Consider the following 20,486-nt stretch of genomic DNA (forward strand, 5'->3'; position numbering starts at 1 on the left):
TTGCATATTATTTTTTTTTGTTTTTGTTTTTATGTATACAAAAAAAAAAAAAATCCAAATTGTTATTATCTTTTTTGTTGTTGTGTGTACTTTTAAGACTGAATTGCTAATGTGAATATTTAAATAAAAAACATATGTATAGTTATATACCTATTTGAATGTGCTATATTTACACCGGTCAAAATGACATTAATCTAATTTAATTAAAGAAAAAATATAACACGACAAATTACAACAAAGACATTGTTACTGGTGAAAAATAAAATTATAAAAAAATAAACAAACAAAGTGACAGTGTGTTGTCATTAGTCTATGTCTATTTATGCTATTTATTGTTTAAAAAAAATAAAAAAAACATCTTATTAAAATGGCAAGTAGTCGAGGAGATTTGTCATCCTCCTCGTCAACATCATCATCACTAGAGGAATTGTCTCAACCATCTCGTAGCTCAGTAACATCATCATCCAGAGAAAATATTATTGATACAACTCGTTCTGATAATCAAGGTTTTTTCATTGTTATCTAATATATTGTCATTCAATTGACATTTAAATTATTCTATTGAGGTTATTGTCATGTTTATATTTATTATTTTTCTAGGCTCAGAAATGAAAAAAACCAACGAAGGAAATCCATTTAGTTTTAAACATTTTTTAAGAAAAGCATCGTCATCATCATCATCATCAATATCATCACAGACAAACTATCGTAATTCTGGTGCAAGACCAAAAGTTTATTCAGATTCTGGTAACACTGGTAAATCAAGTGTTGATATTGACAGTGTTTATGTTGCAAGAAATCCAACTGAATTGCCTGATTTTGTTCAAGATCATTTGGTCATTGAACAGTGTTATTTAAATAGCAATAATAATGATGGCAATAATGATGGTGCTGTATCACCATCCTGTATTCCAGATATTGATAATTTACCTGATTTTGCATTAAATAGTATTCCAAGAGCTCATAGAATTGATGACAATGAAAATGCAACAAACTCTCAGCAGTATGATAATTTACCCAATGATTTAACTGGACACAGAGGAAGAAGACCTGTTGGATCAATTGAACGACAGCACAATGGTTTCTCAGATAATTTAGAAACAATTGGATCATTTCCATTAGATTTACCAGTACAAGCAACAAATGATAGAGATTTAAATTTACAAGATAGAGATCGATTAACATCTCGTGATAATAATATACCAAAATCATTACCTGATTTTTTAAGTGATGGACCAATTTTAAATCGTGTTGTTGTTCCACAACAAGAATCATCAATATCATCATCATCATTATCAACAACAGCATCAACAGCTATTTTAAATTCATCTGTTCCTGCTGAAAGAGTAAATTATTTATTTATTTTTCATAATTAATTGATTTATATTTATTTTTATAATTTATTTTCATTTAAATTTCTAGTTACTTGTTGAAATTGAACAACTTAGACATAATTATGATTTGGCTAGAAGACAAAATCATGAACAATATCGAAGGTAATTTATTAAAAAATATTAAAATAATATTTATTTATTATTTAAATATTATTTATGGATATTTTAGAATACAAATATTGGAAGGAGAATTATCAACAAGACGAGCAGTTGATAATCAAGAAACAGCACATTTAGAAAAAGCCATGGAACAAGTTGAGGATAATTTAAAACGTAGTACTGTAAGTTTATTGAATATTATTTATAATCAATCATCATTTATTAATACTATTAATATTATTATTAAAAATAGAGACGAGCTGTTAATGCTGAAAGTGCTGTGACTACATTGAAGCAAGAAGTTAAAACTCTCAAGGTAGTTGTTTAAAAAAAAAATCATTAATCATTTAAAATTAATAACTGAAATAACTTTTTGTTTTTTTTTTTAGTTAAAAATATCTGTTTTACAAAATGAAAATGATGAATTAAAAAATTCCCTGGGTGCTAGATACAACGAAATGAATGTTGGATCAAATAATGAAAAAAAAATTAAACAATTTGCAAGTGATATTCGAAATGCAGCATCATCAGCAGAGTACCTTCTGCGGTAATTATAAAAATATAAAATTATAAACAAACAAATTAATTAACATCTCTATTTATTTAAACAGACAACTGATGACTGGTGTTAATAATTTGAATGTCATTGCATCGACAATGGAAAATGCTGATAGAATTGAGGACAGAACCAAAGACTATTTATTTGATTTGAATGACGATGATGACGCTGCTGCTGCTGCTGGCCCAGCTTTATAATTTTAATAAACTAGTATACATTTGAATCATCATCAACAACTCCCTCCTCCGTCATCACTCATCACTCCCAAGCCGGGAATTGAACAAAAATATTTTTTATCAAATATAAAATAAAAGAAGCCATCACGTCCATTATTCATTTTTATAGTTTATTATATAATATAACATATACCTTATACATAAATATATATATTTTTTTTGTTTTTGTAAATTAAAAATTATAATTATCACTATTATTTATAAAATAACTTATTTGTTGTTGTATTTTTTATTTAATATTTTAAAAAAATAACAAATCACAATTAGTCTTTTTTTATGATGATAAAAAAAAATTATTTTAACACAAAATTGACTAGTCAAATATTTAATACAATTTATTATTGAAGTTCATCAAAAATACTTAATAAATCAGTTTGTGTTTGTGTATGACTAGTTTGTGTGCCAACAAATTGATGAATTTGTGTTGTTTGATCATTTGAATTATTATTTATTTCAAGATCTGGCCATGCTGTTTGTGTTTGTGTATCAGATAGCCCCAATTCTGATGGTAATATTTCATTGCAAGTTTGTGTACACATATTTGTATAAATAAGTTGTTCAATATCATTGTAATCTTCAGTTGTTTGTGTTTCAATGTTTGTTGATGTTAATTCAAAATCTTGAAACATCAATGATGATGGTGTTGATGATGGTTGTTCAGTTTGTGTTTCAATACTGCTAAAATTTTCTTCAGTCAATAATGGATCAGATATTCTTGTGACATCATAATAATCTTGTGGATAAGTCATGCTGCTGTTGTTGAAGACATCATCAAGAAGTATACTAACATTATCTGTTTGTGTACCATCTGATGATGTATTACGTTGATTCCAATAATACTGAAGATCAATGTCATCATGTAATTCAAGTGATGATTTTTCATGTGAAAATATATTATTATCATTATTATTTGTTGTTGTTGTTGTTGTTGTTGCTGGTGCTGGTGCTGTTGTTGTATGTTTTGATGATGTTTGCTTTGATTTACGATTTGTTTTTTTAACTGCTTCACGAATACTTGAAGTTGTTTGAGTTTCAACTGTTTTTCTACAATATTTATTGCTATTTCCTTTTGATAAATAATTTGTTTGTGTTTGTCTTGATTCACGACGTTTATTTATTTTAGCAAGTGTTGAAATTTTTTTGGATTTTTTAATATCATCAGTTTGGGTTGATGAATCACAGGTACTTGGTTTTTCACATTTAGCTATTGTAAAATTTTCTTTATATGGAAGAATTGTTATTGGTTTTTTTGCAATTCCAATATTAATATACTGAGCAAGTGGTATCAGTGGTGGTATCAGTGGTGCTGATGGTAGTGGTGATACTTTTGATGAATTTGTTTTTCTAAAAATAAAAATTTTACATGAATTTTTTTTTCGTTAATTTTGATTATTAATACAAAATTATATTACCTAAACATATTTTTGTATTTATCATCAACATGATGAGTCTGTCTTCGTGCATGAGTCAATAGAGCTTCATAAGATGGATATATTTTGAGACAACTACAAGTAAATTCAAGGCCACATACTCTAATGTGAGCCAATTTAGCAGCTTCTGTTGAAAAACATTTATCACATTGTGTACATGAATATCTTTTATCTGCATGTACTTTTAAATAATGCTAAAAATAAGAAAATTACATTAACAAAAATAGTCATTGATTAACACAAAATAAATAATTAATTAATAATACCTGTTTCAAGTATTTCATTGTTGTAAAATGTCTTGATGAATTTTTTGAATAAACACATGTTTGTTCTGGACAATGATAATGAAGTTTAATTTCTTTGTCTGTTTTTTCTAAATTTTTACGTTGATGACTTTTGACATCATGAAAACGAAGACTTGATTCATTTTTAAATATCAAGCCACATTGATTACACTTGATATTGTTGTTAATAACACTAAGTTCATTTGGTGATGGACATATTATTTTATATTGTTGCACCAAATTGTCATTTGCATCAGCCATATTATTTAAAAATTATTTAAAACAATTATAATTAATTAATATTATCAAGATCAAACTGTCACATATAAAAAAACATAATAATAAATATTGTAAACAAAACACTGCAAAACACAAGTCTCTCTTTCTTTTTTTTTTTTGTAAATTTATAGTAGAGTATGTAGAGATAGTCCTTATCGACCAAGCAATGAAAAAATAATAAATCAGCTGTGAACGTACCTTATTATAAATTGAATTCAAATTGTTTGTAAATAAAGAAAATCCTATCTACTACGATAAAATATATATCAAAAGTTTTACATATATTTTTTTTATTTCAAAAATATCAATACAAAATAATACATTTTTTACGTAGGCGGAAGCCTACTAGTATTGTTTTCACTATATGAATTTAGAAAAATGTTCATATCTTCTGAAATAATATGGATAGGATGTTCGTATTAGAACCAAATTGAAGCCTAGATGAAATACTACAACCAAGAATAGAAAAAAAAAATATTTCCATTGTTAATAAATTAGTTATCAACAAAAAATGTTTTTGCAAAAATTTTAAAATCAAAATATTAAGAAAACTAAAAACAAATCGTGGATGCGATTTTTTGCCTAGACATTTAAAATTGCAAAATCTATATAATTAAGAGGTAGTTTTTTTTTTGCTATTGTTAAAAATTTGTTAATTAACAAAAAAACAAAATTTACGTTTTTTTATACCTCGCATAACTTCTTCAAAAATTAACTAATGTACTTCCATTTGGTCTCAAATTGTTGGGTTTTTAAATACCGAGAGCCACACTGTCTTGATAAAAAACGCTCCGAGCTCGCGTTAATTAGTTATCAACAATTGTTTATAATAATAAGTAGTGTCTGGTATGTTCTAATAAAAAAATAGACATGAAGGATTGCTTTTAACGATTTTTTAGAAGAGAGTGTGGCTCTCAGAAATTTAATCAGGAATTTTTTGGGCTTTACAAATTTTTTTTATGTTTATTTGTTCAAAAGTTATTGAAGGTATAAACAACTAACAATTTAAATTTTAACACTGTTTTTTGACAAAGAAGGGATGCGCGCCTGCGTAAAAATTTCTTTGCTGTGGTTATAATTTGCTTGATCGATAAATAGTTATTTAAATTATCACGTTATTAAAAAAAAAAAAAAAAATTGCCACGGAAAAATTTTTATAAATAAAAGTATTAAACAAAATGATTTAAAATTGTAGAAGCTGAAAAATAATAAATAAATAATTACAGGTAAATTTAAAACGTGTCTTTTCCTAGTCACCCAGGGGGTAAGACACTTGACTCGTTTTTTTTATCAAGTGGTTTCTCCAGTAGACCTATTCCACTTTTCGCGCGCATTTTCTAGCTGCAGCTAGAATTGTTTCGATCGGATTTTTAAATTTTTCGATTGCGCTCAAAGCAGCAAGTACGGACGCACGCGGATTCAAAAAATAAATATCATCACTATATACCCGCGCTCATAGCTGCAGGTATACTTTTTATTATTCAATGTGATAGGACATTTCTAGGCTCATTTCACTATGCCACTATCACTTATTGTGATAGGACATTTCTAGGCCTCAATCACTATGTCACTATCACTAAATATTATTATCACATGTTTCACTTTTTCACTTTATAAAATCTTGAAATTCAGCAAATATTAAATGTCTTGAAAATTGTAAAAATCTTGAAATTCAGCAAGTATTAAATGTCTTGAAAATTATAAAAATCTGCAACAAAAAAAATTTTAAATTATACAAATCCTGAAACAAAAAAAATCCTGAAACATTAAAAACATAATATTAAAATTCTGAATAACTGGAACTCCTGATAATCCTGAAACATATAAAAAGCTGAAACATATAAAAACCTGAAACAGAAAAAATCCTGAAACATACTTTAAATTGATTATTGTTTTTGGAAAAGTGCATTTAATATCAAAAATATCTTAACATAAACATACATCGCGAATGGAAAATAGGGTGAAAATTTATCTATTATAAATTTTCACGATAGATAATAATGTCCTAATCACCCTCGTCTACTCTGTTTGAGATAGACAAGGTCGATTCATTTTGACTTTCACACTACGACTATTTAATTTGACATTATAAAATTGAATGTAAATTATTGTAAAAATTAGTCAAAATAAATCTATACATAAAATAATAATTTGGAACGACAAGAAGTTTCAAAAAATATAGCAACAATTTTTTGAAACTTCAAGGATATTGAAGCACTTTTCCGGGATAGGTTAAAAATTACAACTAGTCAATCTTGATCTAGAGGAACCTACCTTTTGCGAGTAAACATCCAAGTAGAAGTTGTCCAGGTAGTCTCCAATAATCCACATAAATTCCTTTCCATCCTCTCAGCGAAGCCATGTAGAAATTGTCAAGGTAGTCTCCAATAATCCATTTAAATTTGCGGTTAAATCTTCTCAGCAATAATAATAATCCCAAAACAGCAACAGGCACTTTTTACACTTGAACACTTATTTCACTTTCAATATATCACTTAATTTTTTTTTATATATTTCTTTTTTAATAATCATCACTAGCACTTGCACAAACACTTTCACTTTTTTTTTTTTTTTTTTATGACCACGAGACGATCGGCATGTGGCCATTTCAAACTATAAACGATATACAATTCGCGAAAACTAAGACGAACTCATGAAAATCTAAGAAACTATTTTACTATTTTAAACTTGCACTTTTTTTTTTTTTAAACCGAGCAACCACGAGGTAATTTAAAATATTTCTAACCACGAATTTAACAGACGGAAAATTTTAAGATGATATTAACCCGACGAAACCGAAGAAGAACTGACTACAATTCGTTTAGGACGTCCTTTATATATCTTCGACAATCCTAGACGAAGACTAGAGTTCCTAGAAGTTCTAGAGGTCACTTTTTCTAGGAATTACTGTCTAGTTTCGCCCTCTGTAGATCAGTCATTGGCTAACGCCAAGCAAAATTTTTTAAAACACTTTTCGCGCCAGGAGAAAATTTCACGTGGATGCATGCTCTCGAACCTAAAAAAAAAACACGTGCAAAAAAAATTTCATATATATTTTTGTGAATTTTAATAATTTGTAAAAGAAAAAAAATACATAAATGTATGTACCGATTATTTTAAAATTAATTAAAATAATTTGCAAATTAAGATTTTGACTGATGAACTGTTCTCGCTGTTGCTTTTCACTGGTGACTTGGAAATTTTACAGAAAAATTATTTCGACATATAGTATTTAAAATTAAGTAAAAAAAAAAATTAAATTAATCAGTTTTTATTTTATAAATTTGTTGAATCGACAATCGATAAATAAATTGATCAATTACACACTTGCATCTTTTACGAGGTAGTGGCAATTTGAAATTTGTAGACTACCTCGTGGAATTTTGTTATAAAAAAAAAAAAATGTGCAAGTGTTTAATTGCTCAATTTATTTATGGATTGTCGATTCAACAAATTTATAAAATAAAAACTGATTAGTTTATTTTTTTTTTACTTAATTTTAAATACTATACGTTGAAATTTTTCTGTAAAATTTCCAAGAATAACAACAGAAAAAAGTTCATCAGTCAAAATTTTAATTACAAATTATTCTATAATTTTAATATATATATATTTTTTCTTTTACAAGTTTTTTAAAATTCACAAAAAAATATATGAAATTTTTTTTGCACGTGTTTTTTTTTTAGGTTCGAGAGCATGCATCCACGTGAAATTTTCTTTTTTACTGGAATGTATAGATAATAATTACTGCTTATTTTATTTCTATTTTTTTTTTTTTGCAATAATCATTGTTCATAAACTAAAAGGTAAAATGTTTACTTTGTAATATTAAATTTATGACTAAATGAGTAAAAAAAAAATCTAAAATAAATCATTTTTATTTGTGTTAATTTATCAAAGTGCTGTTGAAATTTTATTTAAAAAATATTATATTAAATTAGGTAGACAATTTTTTATTATTAACTTATTGTTTATTTAACTTATTTTTTTTAATAAATATAAGAAAGACTATTTCTTGGTTGATATGAAAATTATATAATGATCAGTCAATTAATTGTAAATGTAATATTTAAAAATTATAAATTGTCATAATGTAGTTTTCAAATTTTAAACAAAACATTTGAACCAGGTTGAGAATATTTTTCATATTGTTTTTTACCGACGCGATCAGCTATCATTGTTAAAATGATATTAGTTAATCGTTTATTTGTTTCTTGAGCAGCAAAAAATATACTATCAACAGTGATTTTAGTTTTATAAACATATAATTTTTCAATATTTGGACAATTTTTAATAACATTTTTTATGCCAACATCAGTTACTTTAGATCCCATGCAATTTAAATATTTTAAATTGTATAAATGAGAAATAAATTCATCATCAATATCATGAACACCAGTTACTATAAGTGTTTCTAACTTTTTTAATTTTCTAATCTCAACAAGAGCATTCCTAGTTAAATTATAGCACCATCTAATATCCAAGTATTTTAAATGACAACATTTATCAATAATATTTATCAATCCATCATCATCAACACTTTCCAAATCATAAAGCTCCAAATGTTCTAAAAATTTTAATTCACCAATTTTGATAATATCTGATTTTTCCACATATTTACTTCCAGATATATTTAAACTCTTTAAATTTTTGCAATTATTTGCAATATTATAAATACAATTTTCATTGAGATTTAACTTTTCAACAAATAAATGTTCCAAATCTATGAGTTTTGCTAATTTGTTTATAGATTCTCCAGTAACCCATGAGCACTTTTTTAAATTCAAATATTTTAATTTACAACAATTGTTAGCAATATTTAAAACTACACAATCATCAACCTCATACACATATGATAAATCTAAATATTCTAAATTAATTAAATTAGATAATTTCATCAATAAATGATTTTCAATTGCTGAATTGCTCAATGACAAATGTAATAATGTTTTATAATTTAATATTGGTGAGATATCATACTCACCCATTGCTTGATAATGCAATGTCAATGCTTGAAGATTATCAAATTTTTTTATCCAGGGTATAACGTCCGACTAAAAATTAAAAAAATTATTAAATAATAAAAAAATTTGTTTATAAAAGAAAAAAAACAAAAGGTAATCATTTCAAGCAAAAAATATTAAATTTAATTATAATGTTTGTTTTAGAGAGAAATAATTTAATAATATAATGAAAATTTTTACTTACAGAATCGCACATATATCGCTCATGTACACGAGAATCATATAGTATTGGTAAATGAATTTCATTGATAGATGAATGAAGAGTTGATAAAATAGCTTCATAAAACAATTCATTATTCCAATGATATGTCGTTGGATCCATGTTAATTGATATGTAATTTAGTTGATTCATTTTAGTAAATGCATTTTTAAAATGTCCGCCATACAAATCGTCTAAAACTAATTCAAGTCTAACAAGCTTGTGACAATGATCACGTATCAATGGTACAATTTCAGATCCACATACATTTTTTAATGTTAAATGTGTTAAATAACGACCACCATATATAAAGATATCTTCTAATTTATAAAACTTTACCAATTGCCAATTATTTTTATGGCCAGAAACTCGATTAGTACATTTAATGTTTTTGATAAAAAACCAAGCTGATTTTGCCAGATAATTCCAACGTTGACATACTAAAAAAATATCGATGTATAAATCATTATAAATTATTCAAATTTTTTATATTGTTATTTAGATGATAAATAATTTAAAAAGCATATGAATAAATACCTTTTTTCATTTCAAGAAGTTGAAATGGTTGAAGATACGATAATATCATTGATAAACAATCATCATCAAGTGTATTTATCAGCCCCATTGGTTTTTTAGCAAACTTTCTGATTTTTTTGTTTGCACGTGGTGCATTTTTTTCGAAACCAGTTCCATGGTGGCGTTTGCGAAGGTTGATGGTACATTCACGCGTCACAACTTCATTAATTGCACTCTTGGCTTTTTTTTTACTAGCCATTTTATTACTGTAATTTAAAACATTATTTAGTTAATAATTAATATTGAAATATCGCAGCCGCGGCTTAATCATTAGCCCAATTTACCCAGCGCACTTATGTTAAATTTATTTATGAAGAAAACACCATGATTTGAGTAAAAATATTGCATATAAAAAAACTACACATAATTTAACGTAAGTTTAAAATATTATACGGAACGGAATTTCCTTGTTAAATAAGTGAAACACTGACTCTACAACCGCGTAATTATAGCACTTGATATTGGACGACAATTTACTTACAATTACACTGATAAAAACGCGAACAAATATTAGTATTAAATTATAAATGTACTTACAATAACTGCTTAAGAAACGACCTGGACTTTGACCTTGACTCGGCTTCTAATTATTTGATACTGGGATTATTTTATTTGCCAATAAAAATAATCAATGTTATGAATATATTTATATATACGCCAAAATATATATATATTTATATTTATTGAAGTGGATTGATGATGGAAGAGCTAGTTATGGTGTGTATGGTGCAGAGGCTGCGCACCAAATGATCTGAAAAATCTAGATCGATACAGATCGATATGGTTTGGGTGGGTTTTGGGACTCAATCATCCCTTAGAATGATTGGGGATCTTGCGGGGACGTTCAGTTTTCTCTTGGTCCATTTACTATTTTCCTTAGTCTACTTATTTTCTATTGGTCAGCCTAAAAGGCGTGATCTTTGTTCATTAATTAAAAATATTTCTAATTAAAATTTTATAACATGAGTGGTATTGAGAGTGGTATTTTTAGGATTCTGTCGATTTATCATTTAAATTAATTATTAAAATTGCCGCTTGGCATTAGTGTGCTCCCCTCTCTCAATGTATTACTCTTGTAATGTGTAAGATGGAGCTCAGGGTATTAAAATTCATCAAAATGCATCAAAATAAATATACCCTGAATATAATAATAAAAACAAATAAAAATTAAAAGATTAAAAATAAAAATAAAAATAAAAAAATTGGTGCGCTTACCACAGGACATTACAATATTATTCATCAAGATAGTCAACAAAAATTAGGTATATCAACAAAACTACAAAGATAAATATTAAATGTATAAATTATTGTTTGATTGCTATTGTTGACATATCTAACCTCGAATACTTTTAGTCAAAATAAACAAACACGAGACTTAACTTTGTTAATTGTTTATTTACAATTATAAAAAATTATTTTAAACAATGTCAGATAGTGATGATGATATTCCACAATTAAGCAGTACATCACTTGCTGCTCTTCAAGAATTTTATGCTGAAAAAAAAGAAAGAGAAGAACAAATATCAAGACTGATTGAAAATGCAAATGATCCTGAGAAACAATGTGACATTAAGGATAGCATTACTTTTGAAGAAGATTGGCAATTGAGTCAATTTTGGTATGATGATGATACTATTGATAAATTTGTTCAAGGTGCAATTGCAGCAACAAAACCAGATGGAATAATTGCACTTGTGTCTTGTCCAACTTTATATTATCCATTGAAAAAAAAAGCTGGTGAAAGAACTGGTAAATCAATCAAGTATTCAACATATTTATAATCATTTTGTTATTGTCTTTTTTAATATATTGTTTTTTTGTTTTTTTAGTTAAATTATTTGACTATGACACCAGGTTTCAGGCATATGGTAATGATTTTTCACAATATGATTACAACAAACCAACAACATTACCAAGTGAATTACAAAACAAGTGTGATCTTGTTATTGCTGATCCACCATTTTTATCAGAAGAATGTTTAACTAAAACTTCAATATCAATTAAGTATTTAGCAAAAAAAAATATTGTTCTATCAACTGGTGCAATTATGGAAGAACTAGCTAATAAATTAATGAATCTTGATAAATGCAAATTTGAGCCACATCATAAAAATAATTTAGCCAATGAATTTTCTTGTTATTCAAATTTTAATTTTGACAATTTTATTCATTAAATAATATAATAATCTATCAAAATTATCATGTTTTTTTTTTTTAAATTATTTAATTTCAAAGTTTTGATGATGATGATGAAGATTTAAATACATCTTCAGCAAGTTTTATAGCAAATATTGATGTTCCAGGTGCTGTGCAAACACCATATCCACCATGTCCATAATTATGAACAATCTAAAATACAATTAATTAATTTTTCAACATACAAATAATATTTTTATAAGTAAAAAAAATAACAAACCCCTTTGGCACGATGTCCAGATGGTGTTTTTTCAATTTCAACTCTAACACCACCTTCACGATATGGTCGTAAACCAACTAGCTGTTTGACTGTTGGAGCTTTTGTCAATGAGGGTAATAAATGTTCACATCTTTCACGAATTGATCTATGTGTATGCTGACAAATATCAGTTGTCATTGAATTAAAATCTCTGGTACCACCAAGTGTGCAGTAACCATCAGTACCAGGTATAATATAAGTATCCAATTCCGAATAAAAACAAACTTTTAACCATGGTGCTTTTACCTTGGCAACTTGTCCACGAATTGGTATCATATGTGAATCATTACACAGTCTTTTTGCACCAAGACCAGTACAATTTATTATCAAATCATAATCATCATAAAGTTCATCAAGTGATTCCAATTTTTTAGTCAATAATTTTGTACCACATTCATTTAGTCTGTAAATAATAATTGTCATTTTGTATTTGCAATATAAAAAAACATATTGAGCATTTAAATTATTTTTTTTTGCAAACTTGTTTCGAGCCCATGGAAGATAAGATGAACACTGGGTTATCATTGTCTCCAGGTATGAGCCATATTTCCAACTTCCATTGACAAGATTAAACTCATTTGGTGTGATGTCACGACAAACTGGAATAACTTGTTTCATCCAATGATGCTGTTAATTAAATTAATTAAGCAAGTGATAGTAATATTCTTTGAATTTAATTTTTATGTTTACCTTGATGGGTGCTATGTTTGAATACATGTAGCATGATATTTTAGAAATTCCAGCAACAGATGATTCATGACTTTTTTGTATTTGTTCATAAAATTCATACGAGTCATTTATCCATTTTCTATTTTAAATTTAACAATTAAATATGTATATGATTTAATGATAGAATCATCAGTAAAATATACCTTGTTATATTTTTAGTTGGTCCAGAATAATCATCTCCAACACGAAATATACCAGCAGCTACATAACTAACCAGGTCATCATAACTTTCAGCAACGATATTTATATCTGAATTTGCAAAATAATTATTTTTTTTTAGTTGTAATGCTGTTGTTAGACCAACAACACCACCACCAACTATGACAACTTTCATATTATTATCGAGTTTATTGTCTGTCAACTGACAAAAATACACAATTGATATAAATTTTTTTTATAATTGCATAAACAAATAGATAACATTATCGCCTGTTATCGCCAATCACCAGGTTTACATTGTAATCATATTGTGTGTGTGTGTGTGTGTATGTTAAATTGTACATACAATAACCTCAGCCTGTCATTCATTATTCAAACAAAATCTTTAAACAAAGAAATAGTCACAATTATTAAACTCCAATTATGAGTTTAATAAACAATTATCAAATTGATAAAATAAATAATGATGATTCTGTTGAAACAAAAACAGATTTAATAAATATACTTGATGATGATTGTTTATCAATAATATTATCGTATCTTCAACCACTTGAACTTGTTGAAATGAAAAAAGGTATTTATTCAAATGCTTTTTAAATTATCATCTAAATAACAATATACAAAATTTAAATGATTTATTTTCAATATAAATTACCTATAATGATTTATACATTGATACTTTTTTGATAGTTTGCCAACGTTGGAATTATCTGACAGAATTAGCTTGGATTTTTATCAAAAAATTTGAATGTACTACTCCAATTTTTGGCTATAAAAATAATTGGCAATTGGTAAAGTCTGATAAATTAGAAGATGTCATTATATATGGTGGTCGTTATTTAACACATTTAACATTAAAAAATGTATGTGGATCTAAAATTTTACCATTGATACGTGATCATTGTCACAATCTTGTTAGACTTGAATTAGTTTTAAACGGAATGCGTTATAAGGATATAGAACATTTTGAAAATGCATTTACTAAAATGAATCAACTGAATTACATATCAATTAACATGGATCCAATATGTTATTGGAATAATGAATGGTTGTATAGAGCTATTTTATCAACTCTTCATACATCTATCAATGAAATTCATTTACCATCACTACGTAATTCTGATACATATGAATATAGGGAATGCAATCCTGTAAGTAAAATTTTTCATTATTATTAAATTATTTCTCTCTAAAACAAACGTTATAATTAAATTTGATATTCTTTGTTTGAAATAATTACTTTTTGTTTTTTTTCTCTTTTATAAACAAGAAAAATTTACAAATTTTTTTGTTATTTAATAATTATTTTAATTTTTAGCGATACGTTAATTGCTGGATAAAAAAATTTAATAATCTCCAAGCATTGACATTGCATTATCAAGCAACACATGACAATGATATATTAAAAATATTAAATTATAAAACATTATTACATTTGTCATTGAGCAAAGGAACATTTACAAATTATTCATTGATAACATTATCTAATTTCATAAATTTAGAATATTTAGATTTATCATATATGTGTTATGTTTATGATGACGTAGTTTTCAATATTGCTAACAACTGTTGTAAATTAAAATATTTGAATTTAAAAAAGTGCGTTTTAGTTACTGGGATTTCTATAAACAAATTAGCAAAACTCATAGATTTGGAACATTTAATTGTTGAAAAGTTAAATCTCTATGAAAATTGTATTTATAATATTGCAAATAATTGTAAAAATCTAAAGAGTTTAAATATATCTGATAGTAAATATGTGCAAAAATCAGATATTATGAAAATTGGTGAATTAAAATTTTTAGAACACTTGGAGCTTTGTAATTTAAGTAGTGTTGATGATGATGGATTGATAAATATTATTCATAATTCTTGTAATTTAAGATACTTGGATATAAAAAAATGCTATAATTTAACTAAGAATGCTCTTGTTGAGATTAGAAAATTAAAAAAGTTAGAAACACTTATAGTAACTCGTGTTCATGATATCGATGATGAATTTATTTCTCATTTATACAATTTAAAATATTTAAATTGCATGGGATCTAAAGTAACTGATGTTGGCATCAAAAATGTTATTAAAAATTGTCCAAGTATTGGAAAATTATGTGTTATTGATACTAAAATCACTGTTGACAGTCTATTTTTTGCTGCTCAAGAAGCAAATAAACGTTCAGCTAATATCATTCTAACAATTGAAGTTGATACTGTCATCAAAAAGAAATATAAAAAAATTTCTCGAACTAATTCAAATTTTTTGTTTAAAATTAAAAGACCATATTATTAAAATTCATAATTTTTAAATATTACATTTACAATTAATTGATTGATCATTATAATTTTCATATCAACCAATGAATAATTTTTCTAATATTTATTATAAAAAATAAGTTGAATAAACAACAAGTTAATAATAAAAAAATATATTTTGTATTGATATTTAAAATAAAAAATTAATAAACATTGACATTGATTAAAGATAATATTATTTCCAATTTTTATTTATTATTTTATAATTTATTTATTATATTTTACGCCACACAACGAGGCATCTTCTAGACATCATTTGGACTGAAAAATAATTATTGTGGATATTATAGAACTCAAGAATAATTTAATTAACCAAGATATTAATTTCCGGTCTGATCAACCCAAAGACTTGTGCACCATTATCATCATCATCCAGAGGCGAACATCATCAGCAATCATTTATCATGAAAACAAAACAAGATAAAAAGTACACATCCATAAGACAGGCTTTATTAAAAATGTAAAATGATGATATTTATTTTAAAAAATATATACACAATTATTTTCATGATAATTAACAAGTTTTTATTAATATAAAAATTGATAAAACAAAATTAAATAATTATATTGTGATAATTTTTATCAGAATTAATCATTTTAGTGGCTTCTTTTGTTCCAACAATTGCTGATAACTGCATCAAATCATATTTTGAATATATTGTTGTTATGGTCATGTTGCTTTCACTACCAGCACGTGGATTTTGATTGGCTTCTTGCATTAAATTACACATTTCACTGTAAAAATTTGGAAATACTGGTGGTGCAAAAAATATCAAATGTCTGATACCTTTGATTTTGATACGTCTGTAAAAATGAAAACGTTCAGAATATACAAGAAAATTAGCACTACTATGAAAGAACATATCTCTTGCTCTTGCTATTTTAGCATCTTTTGAATATTCACAAATTTGTACAAAAGTTAATTCTTCACTTTTCATGTAATTACGTATTTTAACAAAATCAAAATACGATGGTACATAAATCATTGTATGATTCATGATACTATCTTTATATTGTGGTAATATTTTTGTTATAAAAAATTCCCATCTTGCTTCAATGACATTAGCAAGACTTGAAGAATGAAATTTACAAAAAACTTGTGGTACTTGAACGATAATTTGACCAATTGAACCAGATAAACATGAATTTATAATTTTAATTTTACCACTATAATTGTGACATTGTTTATTGAATATTGAATGAATTTCTGGTAATTGAATTCCAGAAAATATTAATGTTTGACGATAATATTTTGACCATCCACTTGCACACCAACTTTTAATTCTTGATACATCAGTATCATGTGATTTTTTAGGTGTCAAATGTAAATGATTAAATACATGCAATAAATGATCCCAATTTTGCATGTAAAATAATTCAGTTTGATCCATAATAAGCATTTCAATTGATGTTAAAAAATCATAATCACGTTCTTCTTCACCTTCAGCACCAATTAACATTCGTAAACCAAGTACAGATGATATTATAATATCTGATGAATAAAATTCTGAATATAATTTAATTGTTTTTTTAGTTATTCCAATACCAATTTTAAATGTATCATCAGTATTACCAGAAAATATTTTTTCATAATCTTCTGGTTTTGGATTTTTTTTTGGCATTGATATTTCATTACCACCAAAATCTTCAAAAAATCTTTTTTTATTTATAACTGAACCACCTTTACCCTCACCAACTAATATTGATATTAAATATTTTACTATTTTTAAACATGAACTACGAAATGGTACAATTATTAATATTTTTGGTCTTACTAAACCTTGATCACGATATTCATCTGGTACCTGTCCAATACTATCTGCTTTTTCTTTTTTTAATTTTGTTATTTTAGCATTATGATGAAGAACTTTTGTTCTTGTTTTTAATGCATGATTTATTGCATGAAGACAATATGTAAACATTATTTCTTGCTCATTGTCAAATGTTCTTTCACAATATAATAAATCTTGATAATTATTCATTATTGAAAATAATTCACATTGAAGTGGAGTAAGAATATTTGAATTTGTGTCATCATCATCATTATCCTTGTCATCATCATTGTGTTGTATATTATCTTGATTAGCTTCTTTTAAATGATCCTGTATTTGTGATTTAACATATAATTTATTCCAATCAATTTTACCAGTTATTGGTACTGGTGGTGATCCAACTTTAGCATATGTTTCATTGTCATCTCCTAAAATACACATTTTTTTAGTTTTTTCATTTTTTTCTTCTTTTGGTATTTGAACTGTTAAATTTCCAAGTGTTGGCCATGTCAATTGATGAGTTTTTATTGATGGTACTTGATTTGATACTGATTTAAATAGTTCAGATGATAAATCGTTATTTAAATGAATTGAAAATGGATCATTTATAATACCAGCATCTTCACGAGATGTTTCATCGTCTTCTTCATCTTCATTGCTTGCAATTATGGAGTCAAATTTAATATCTCTGTCATCATCATCATCATCCTCATTATCGTCCTCATCATCATCATCATCAACACTATCATTTTTACTGTAAGACTTTTTTAAATCTTTAGTTGATGCATCATCATCATCATCTTCTTCTTCTTCTTCTTCTTCTTCATCATCAACATCCTCTTCTTCATCATCAACATCTTCTTCTTCTTCTTGTTCTTCTTCTAAAATTTCTTGTTCACTTTCAGTATCACTCTCAGATAGAGCTGCTGTTTTTAAATATTTTTGTCCATCTGAAAATGTTGATAGCAATGCCTTCATTGGATTCTCTTCTTGTTCATCCTCATGTTCACTTTCTGATTCATGTTCACGTTTACGTTTTTTATCTTCTCTAGCCTCAACTATTTTTCTACGATTTTCAATTTCAGTATTTTTAACATCACGATCTTTGACATATGATGCATCACGAAAATTAAATTTTCCTTTTTTTTTTATTTGTTTATGTTTCAAATGTTTAGGCACATTTCTGTCAACACTTTTTTTTCCTCCACGTACTGGTCTTCTGCTACGTACCATATTTAATAATCACACTGATTAATATCTGTAATATTAAATTATTATTATTATTTTTTAACAATTGTTTACTTATTATTAATTGTAAATAAAATACCCACGTGTTGCTTTACACACTTGCTAAATACCAAAAGTCACAATTACAATCAAATATGTCTTGATAATTAATTTTAAGTTGTATCTATTGTAATTACCTTTAATGTAAAGCTGAATCAATAGAATTGCTTGTTTTTTTTTTAATAATAAATACTAATATTTATTGATAAATAAATAAATAAATAAATATTTAGAAATCTCTTGATCGAGGTTATAAAGCATGTATCAGGCGCTCTCTCTTTCTCTCTCTTGCTCTCTCTTTGTTATTATGATAAAATTTCGATAAATAAAAAAAATTGTTATTTCGATTAGTCCATATATCGATAATACAGGGAAGCACAGGGAAGAAAAGGAAAAAAAAAAAAATAAAAAAAAGACAGAGTGAGACAGAGCCACACGTGCGTTTACAAATAGTTATTGTGTTTATCATTAAATTGTTTATATATTTTCATTAAAATAATATAATATAATTAGTCTAGTAATATAACAAAATAATAATTAATAATGGAAATAATAATTGGTACATATGAGCAATTTTTGCTTGGATTTAAAGTACAAAAAAATGAAAAGGTAATAAAAAATAAATTACATTAACCTTAAAAAAATATTTATATTTTCTATTAAATTATTGAATCATTTATTTATTTATTTATTTTACAGAAATATAATTTAGAACGTAGTTTTGCAACTCACAGTCATATTTCAAGTATAAGAAGTGTTGCTTCAAAAAAACATTATCTTGCATCTGGTGGTGCTGATGATACAATTGCCCTGTATGACATGAGATCAAGAACAGAATCTGGAAAATTAATGCATCATGATGGTAAAAAAAAACAAAAAAACAATTGTCAATAAATATTTATTAATTAATTTATATTTTCTTCAATAGGAACAGTAACATTTTTAGAATTTACACCTGATGGTAGTCACTTGATAAGTTGCAGTGGTGATGCAAGTATTGCCATTGTACGTTGTGGTAATTGGCAATTGGAAAAATTATGGAAAGATGCACATAAAGGTTCACCAATAAATGCACTTGCTGTACATCCAACTGGTAAGTTAGCAATGTCAGTTGGTGGTGATGGTGTATTAAGAACATGGAATTTAATTAAAGGCAGACAAGCATATGCAACTAATTTAGTAACACGTTTAAAATATGATGCTAAAACAATTAATGTCATAAGATGGTCACCATCTGGTGATAAATATTTTGTTGTTTGTAACAATAGACTTGATGTTTATTCAGTTGAAACAGCTGGTTTGATTTTTGAGGGTATATTTGATAATAAAATTGTATCAGCACAATTTTTAAATGACAGTGATGATATTGTTGTTATTGGTCATGAGGATGGTCATGTTAGACTTTATAATATTAATGATAAAAATGAATTATTCGTTATCAAAGGACACGAGGCACGTGTTAAATGTGTCGAGTGTAAAAATGATCAAATTGTAACAGTATCAAGTACTGGAGAAATTAAATTGTGGAAATTCATTAATGGTAGATTAAAACAACTGGCTAATGCAAATGCAGATTCAAGAATTACATGTATGACTTTGATATAATAATAATAATAATTATTAATAACAATAAATGAATTATTTTGTTTTATTTTTTTTTAATATCATATGAAAAAGTAAATTTATTTCTTTCTT

At 26.1% G+C, this 20,486-nt stretch overlaps 8 protein-coding genes across 8 annotated transcripts; 4 read left to right on the plus strand and 4 right to left on the minus strand.

Moving 5' to 3' along the window:
- Positions 1-41: 41 nt before the first annotated feature.
- On the plus strand, positions 42-2,497 carry LOC122860637. The gene is made up of 7 exons (XM_044164538.1): positions 42-506; positions 601-1,346; positions 1,423-1,496; positions 1,564-1,675; positions 1,747-1,809; positions 1,883-2,040; positions 2,105-2,497. Exons 1-7 carry the CDS (start codon positions 368-370, stop codon positions 2,247-2,249), a joined length of 1,437 nt encoding a protein of 478 aa, XP_044020473.1. The 5' UTR covers positions 42-367; the 3' UTR covers positions 2,250-2,497.
- A 115-nt stretch (positions 2,498-2,612) lies between these two features.
- On the minus strand, positions 2,613-4,317 carry LOC122860639 (oocyte zinc finger protein XlCOF6-like). The gene is made up of 3 exons (XM_044164540.1): positions 3,985-4,317; positions 3,701-3,912; positions 2,613-3,632 (listed from the first exon to the last, which is right to left on the minus strand). Exons 1-3 carry the CDS (start codon positions 4,261-4,263, stop codon positions 2,627-2,629), a joined length of 1,497 nt encoding a protein of 498 aa, XP_044020475.1. The 5' UTR covers positions 4,264-4,317; the 3' UTR covers positions 2,613-2,626.
- LOC122847781 lies at positions 4,295-10,279 on the minus strand. The gene is made up of 5 exons (XM_044145636.1): positions 10,042-10,279; positions 9,490-9,944; positions 9,111-9,335; positions 8,685-8,921; positions 4,295-4,318 (listed from the first exon to the last, which is right to left on the minus strand). The coding sequence occupies exons 1-5, from the start codon at positions 10,277-10,279 to the stop codon at positions 4,295-4,297; spliced, it is 1,179 nt and encodes a 392-aa protein (XP_044001571.1).
- Positions 10,280-11,223: 944 nt separating this feature from the next.
- On the plus strand, positions 11,224-12,257 carry LOC122860643 (EEF1A lysine methyltransferase 1). Its single transcript, XM_044164543.1, has 2 exons — positions 11,224-11,829; positions 11,910-12,257. Exons 1-2 carry the CDS (start codon positions 11,505-11,507, stop codon positions 12,251-12,253), a joined length of 669 nt encoding a protein of 222 aa, XP_044020478.1. The 5' UTR covers positions 11,224-11,504; the 3' UTR covers positions 12,254-12,257.
- On the minus strand, positions 12,257-13,877 carry LOC122860641 (D-aspartate oxidase). Its single transcript, XM_044164542.1, has 5 exons — positions 13,407-13,877; positions 13,225-13,342; positions 13,016-13,161; positions 12,496-12,937; positions 12,257-12,428 (listed from the first exon to the last, which is right to left on the minus strand). Exons 1-5 carry the CDS (start codon positions 13,595-13,597, stop codon positions 12,309-12,311), a joined length of 1,017 nt encoding a protein of 338 aa, XP_044020477.1. The 5' UTR covers positions 13,598-13,877; the 3' UTR covers positions 12,257-12,308.
- On the plus strand, positions 13,846-15,888 carry LOC122860640. The gene is made up of 3 exons (XM_044164541.1): positions 13,846-13,996; positions 14,113-14,573; positions 14,741-15,888. The coding sequence occupies exons 1-3, from the start codon at positions 13,846-13,848 to the stop codon at positions 15,707-15,709; spliced, it is 1,581 nt and encodes a 526-aa protein (XP_044020476.1). The 3' UTR covers positions 15,710-15,888.
- A 410-nt stretch (positions 15,889-16,298) lies between these two features.
- LOC122860644 (U3 small nucleolar RNA-associated protein 25 homolog) lies at positions 16,299-19,035 on the minus strand (the record flags this gene model as incomplete). Its single annotated transcript, XM_044164544.1, has 2 exons — positions 18,836-19,035; positions 16,299-18,762 (listed from the first exon to the last, which is right to left on the minus strand). A coding segment is annotated over exon 2 (2,439 nt), but the record flags the coding sequence as incomplete, so codon positions are not given.
- Positions 19,036-19,194: 159 nt separating this feature from the next.
- On the plus strand, positions 19,195-20,404 carry LOC122860647 (p21-activated protein kinase-interacting protein 1-like). The gene is made up of 3 exons (XM_044164548.1): positions 19,195-19,400; positions 19,491-19,653; positions 19,720-20,404. The coding sequence occupies exons 1-3, from the start codon at positions 19,335-19,337 to the stop codon at positions 20,394-20,396; spliced, it is 906 nt and encodes a 301-aa protein (XP_044020483.1). The 5' UTR covers positions 19,195-19,334; the 3' UTR covers positions 20,397-20,404.
- Positions 20,405-20,486: the final 82 nt, after the last annotated feature.

The sequence above is a fragment of the Aphidius gifuensis genome, linkage group LG1 (genome assembly GCF_014905175.1).
Source record: "Aphidius gifuensis isolate YNYX2018 linkage group LG1, ASM1490517v1, whole genome shotgun sequence".
In the NCBI taxonomy this organism is placed as follows: domain Eukaryota; kingdom Metazoa; phylum Arthropoda; class Insecta; order Hymenoptera; family Braconidae; genus Aphidius; species Aphidius gifuensis.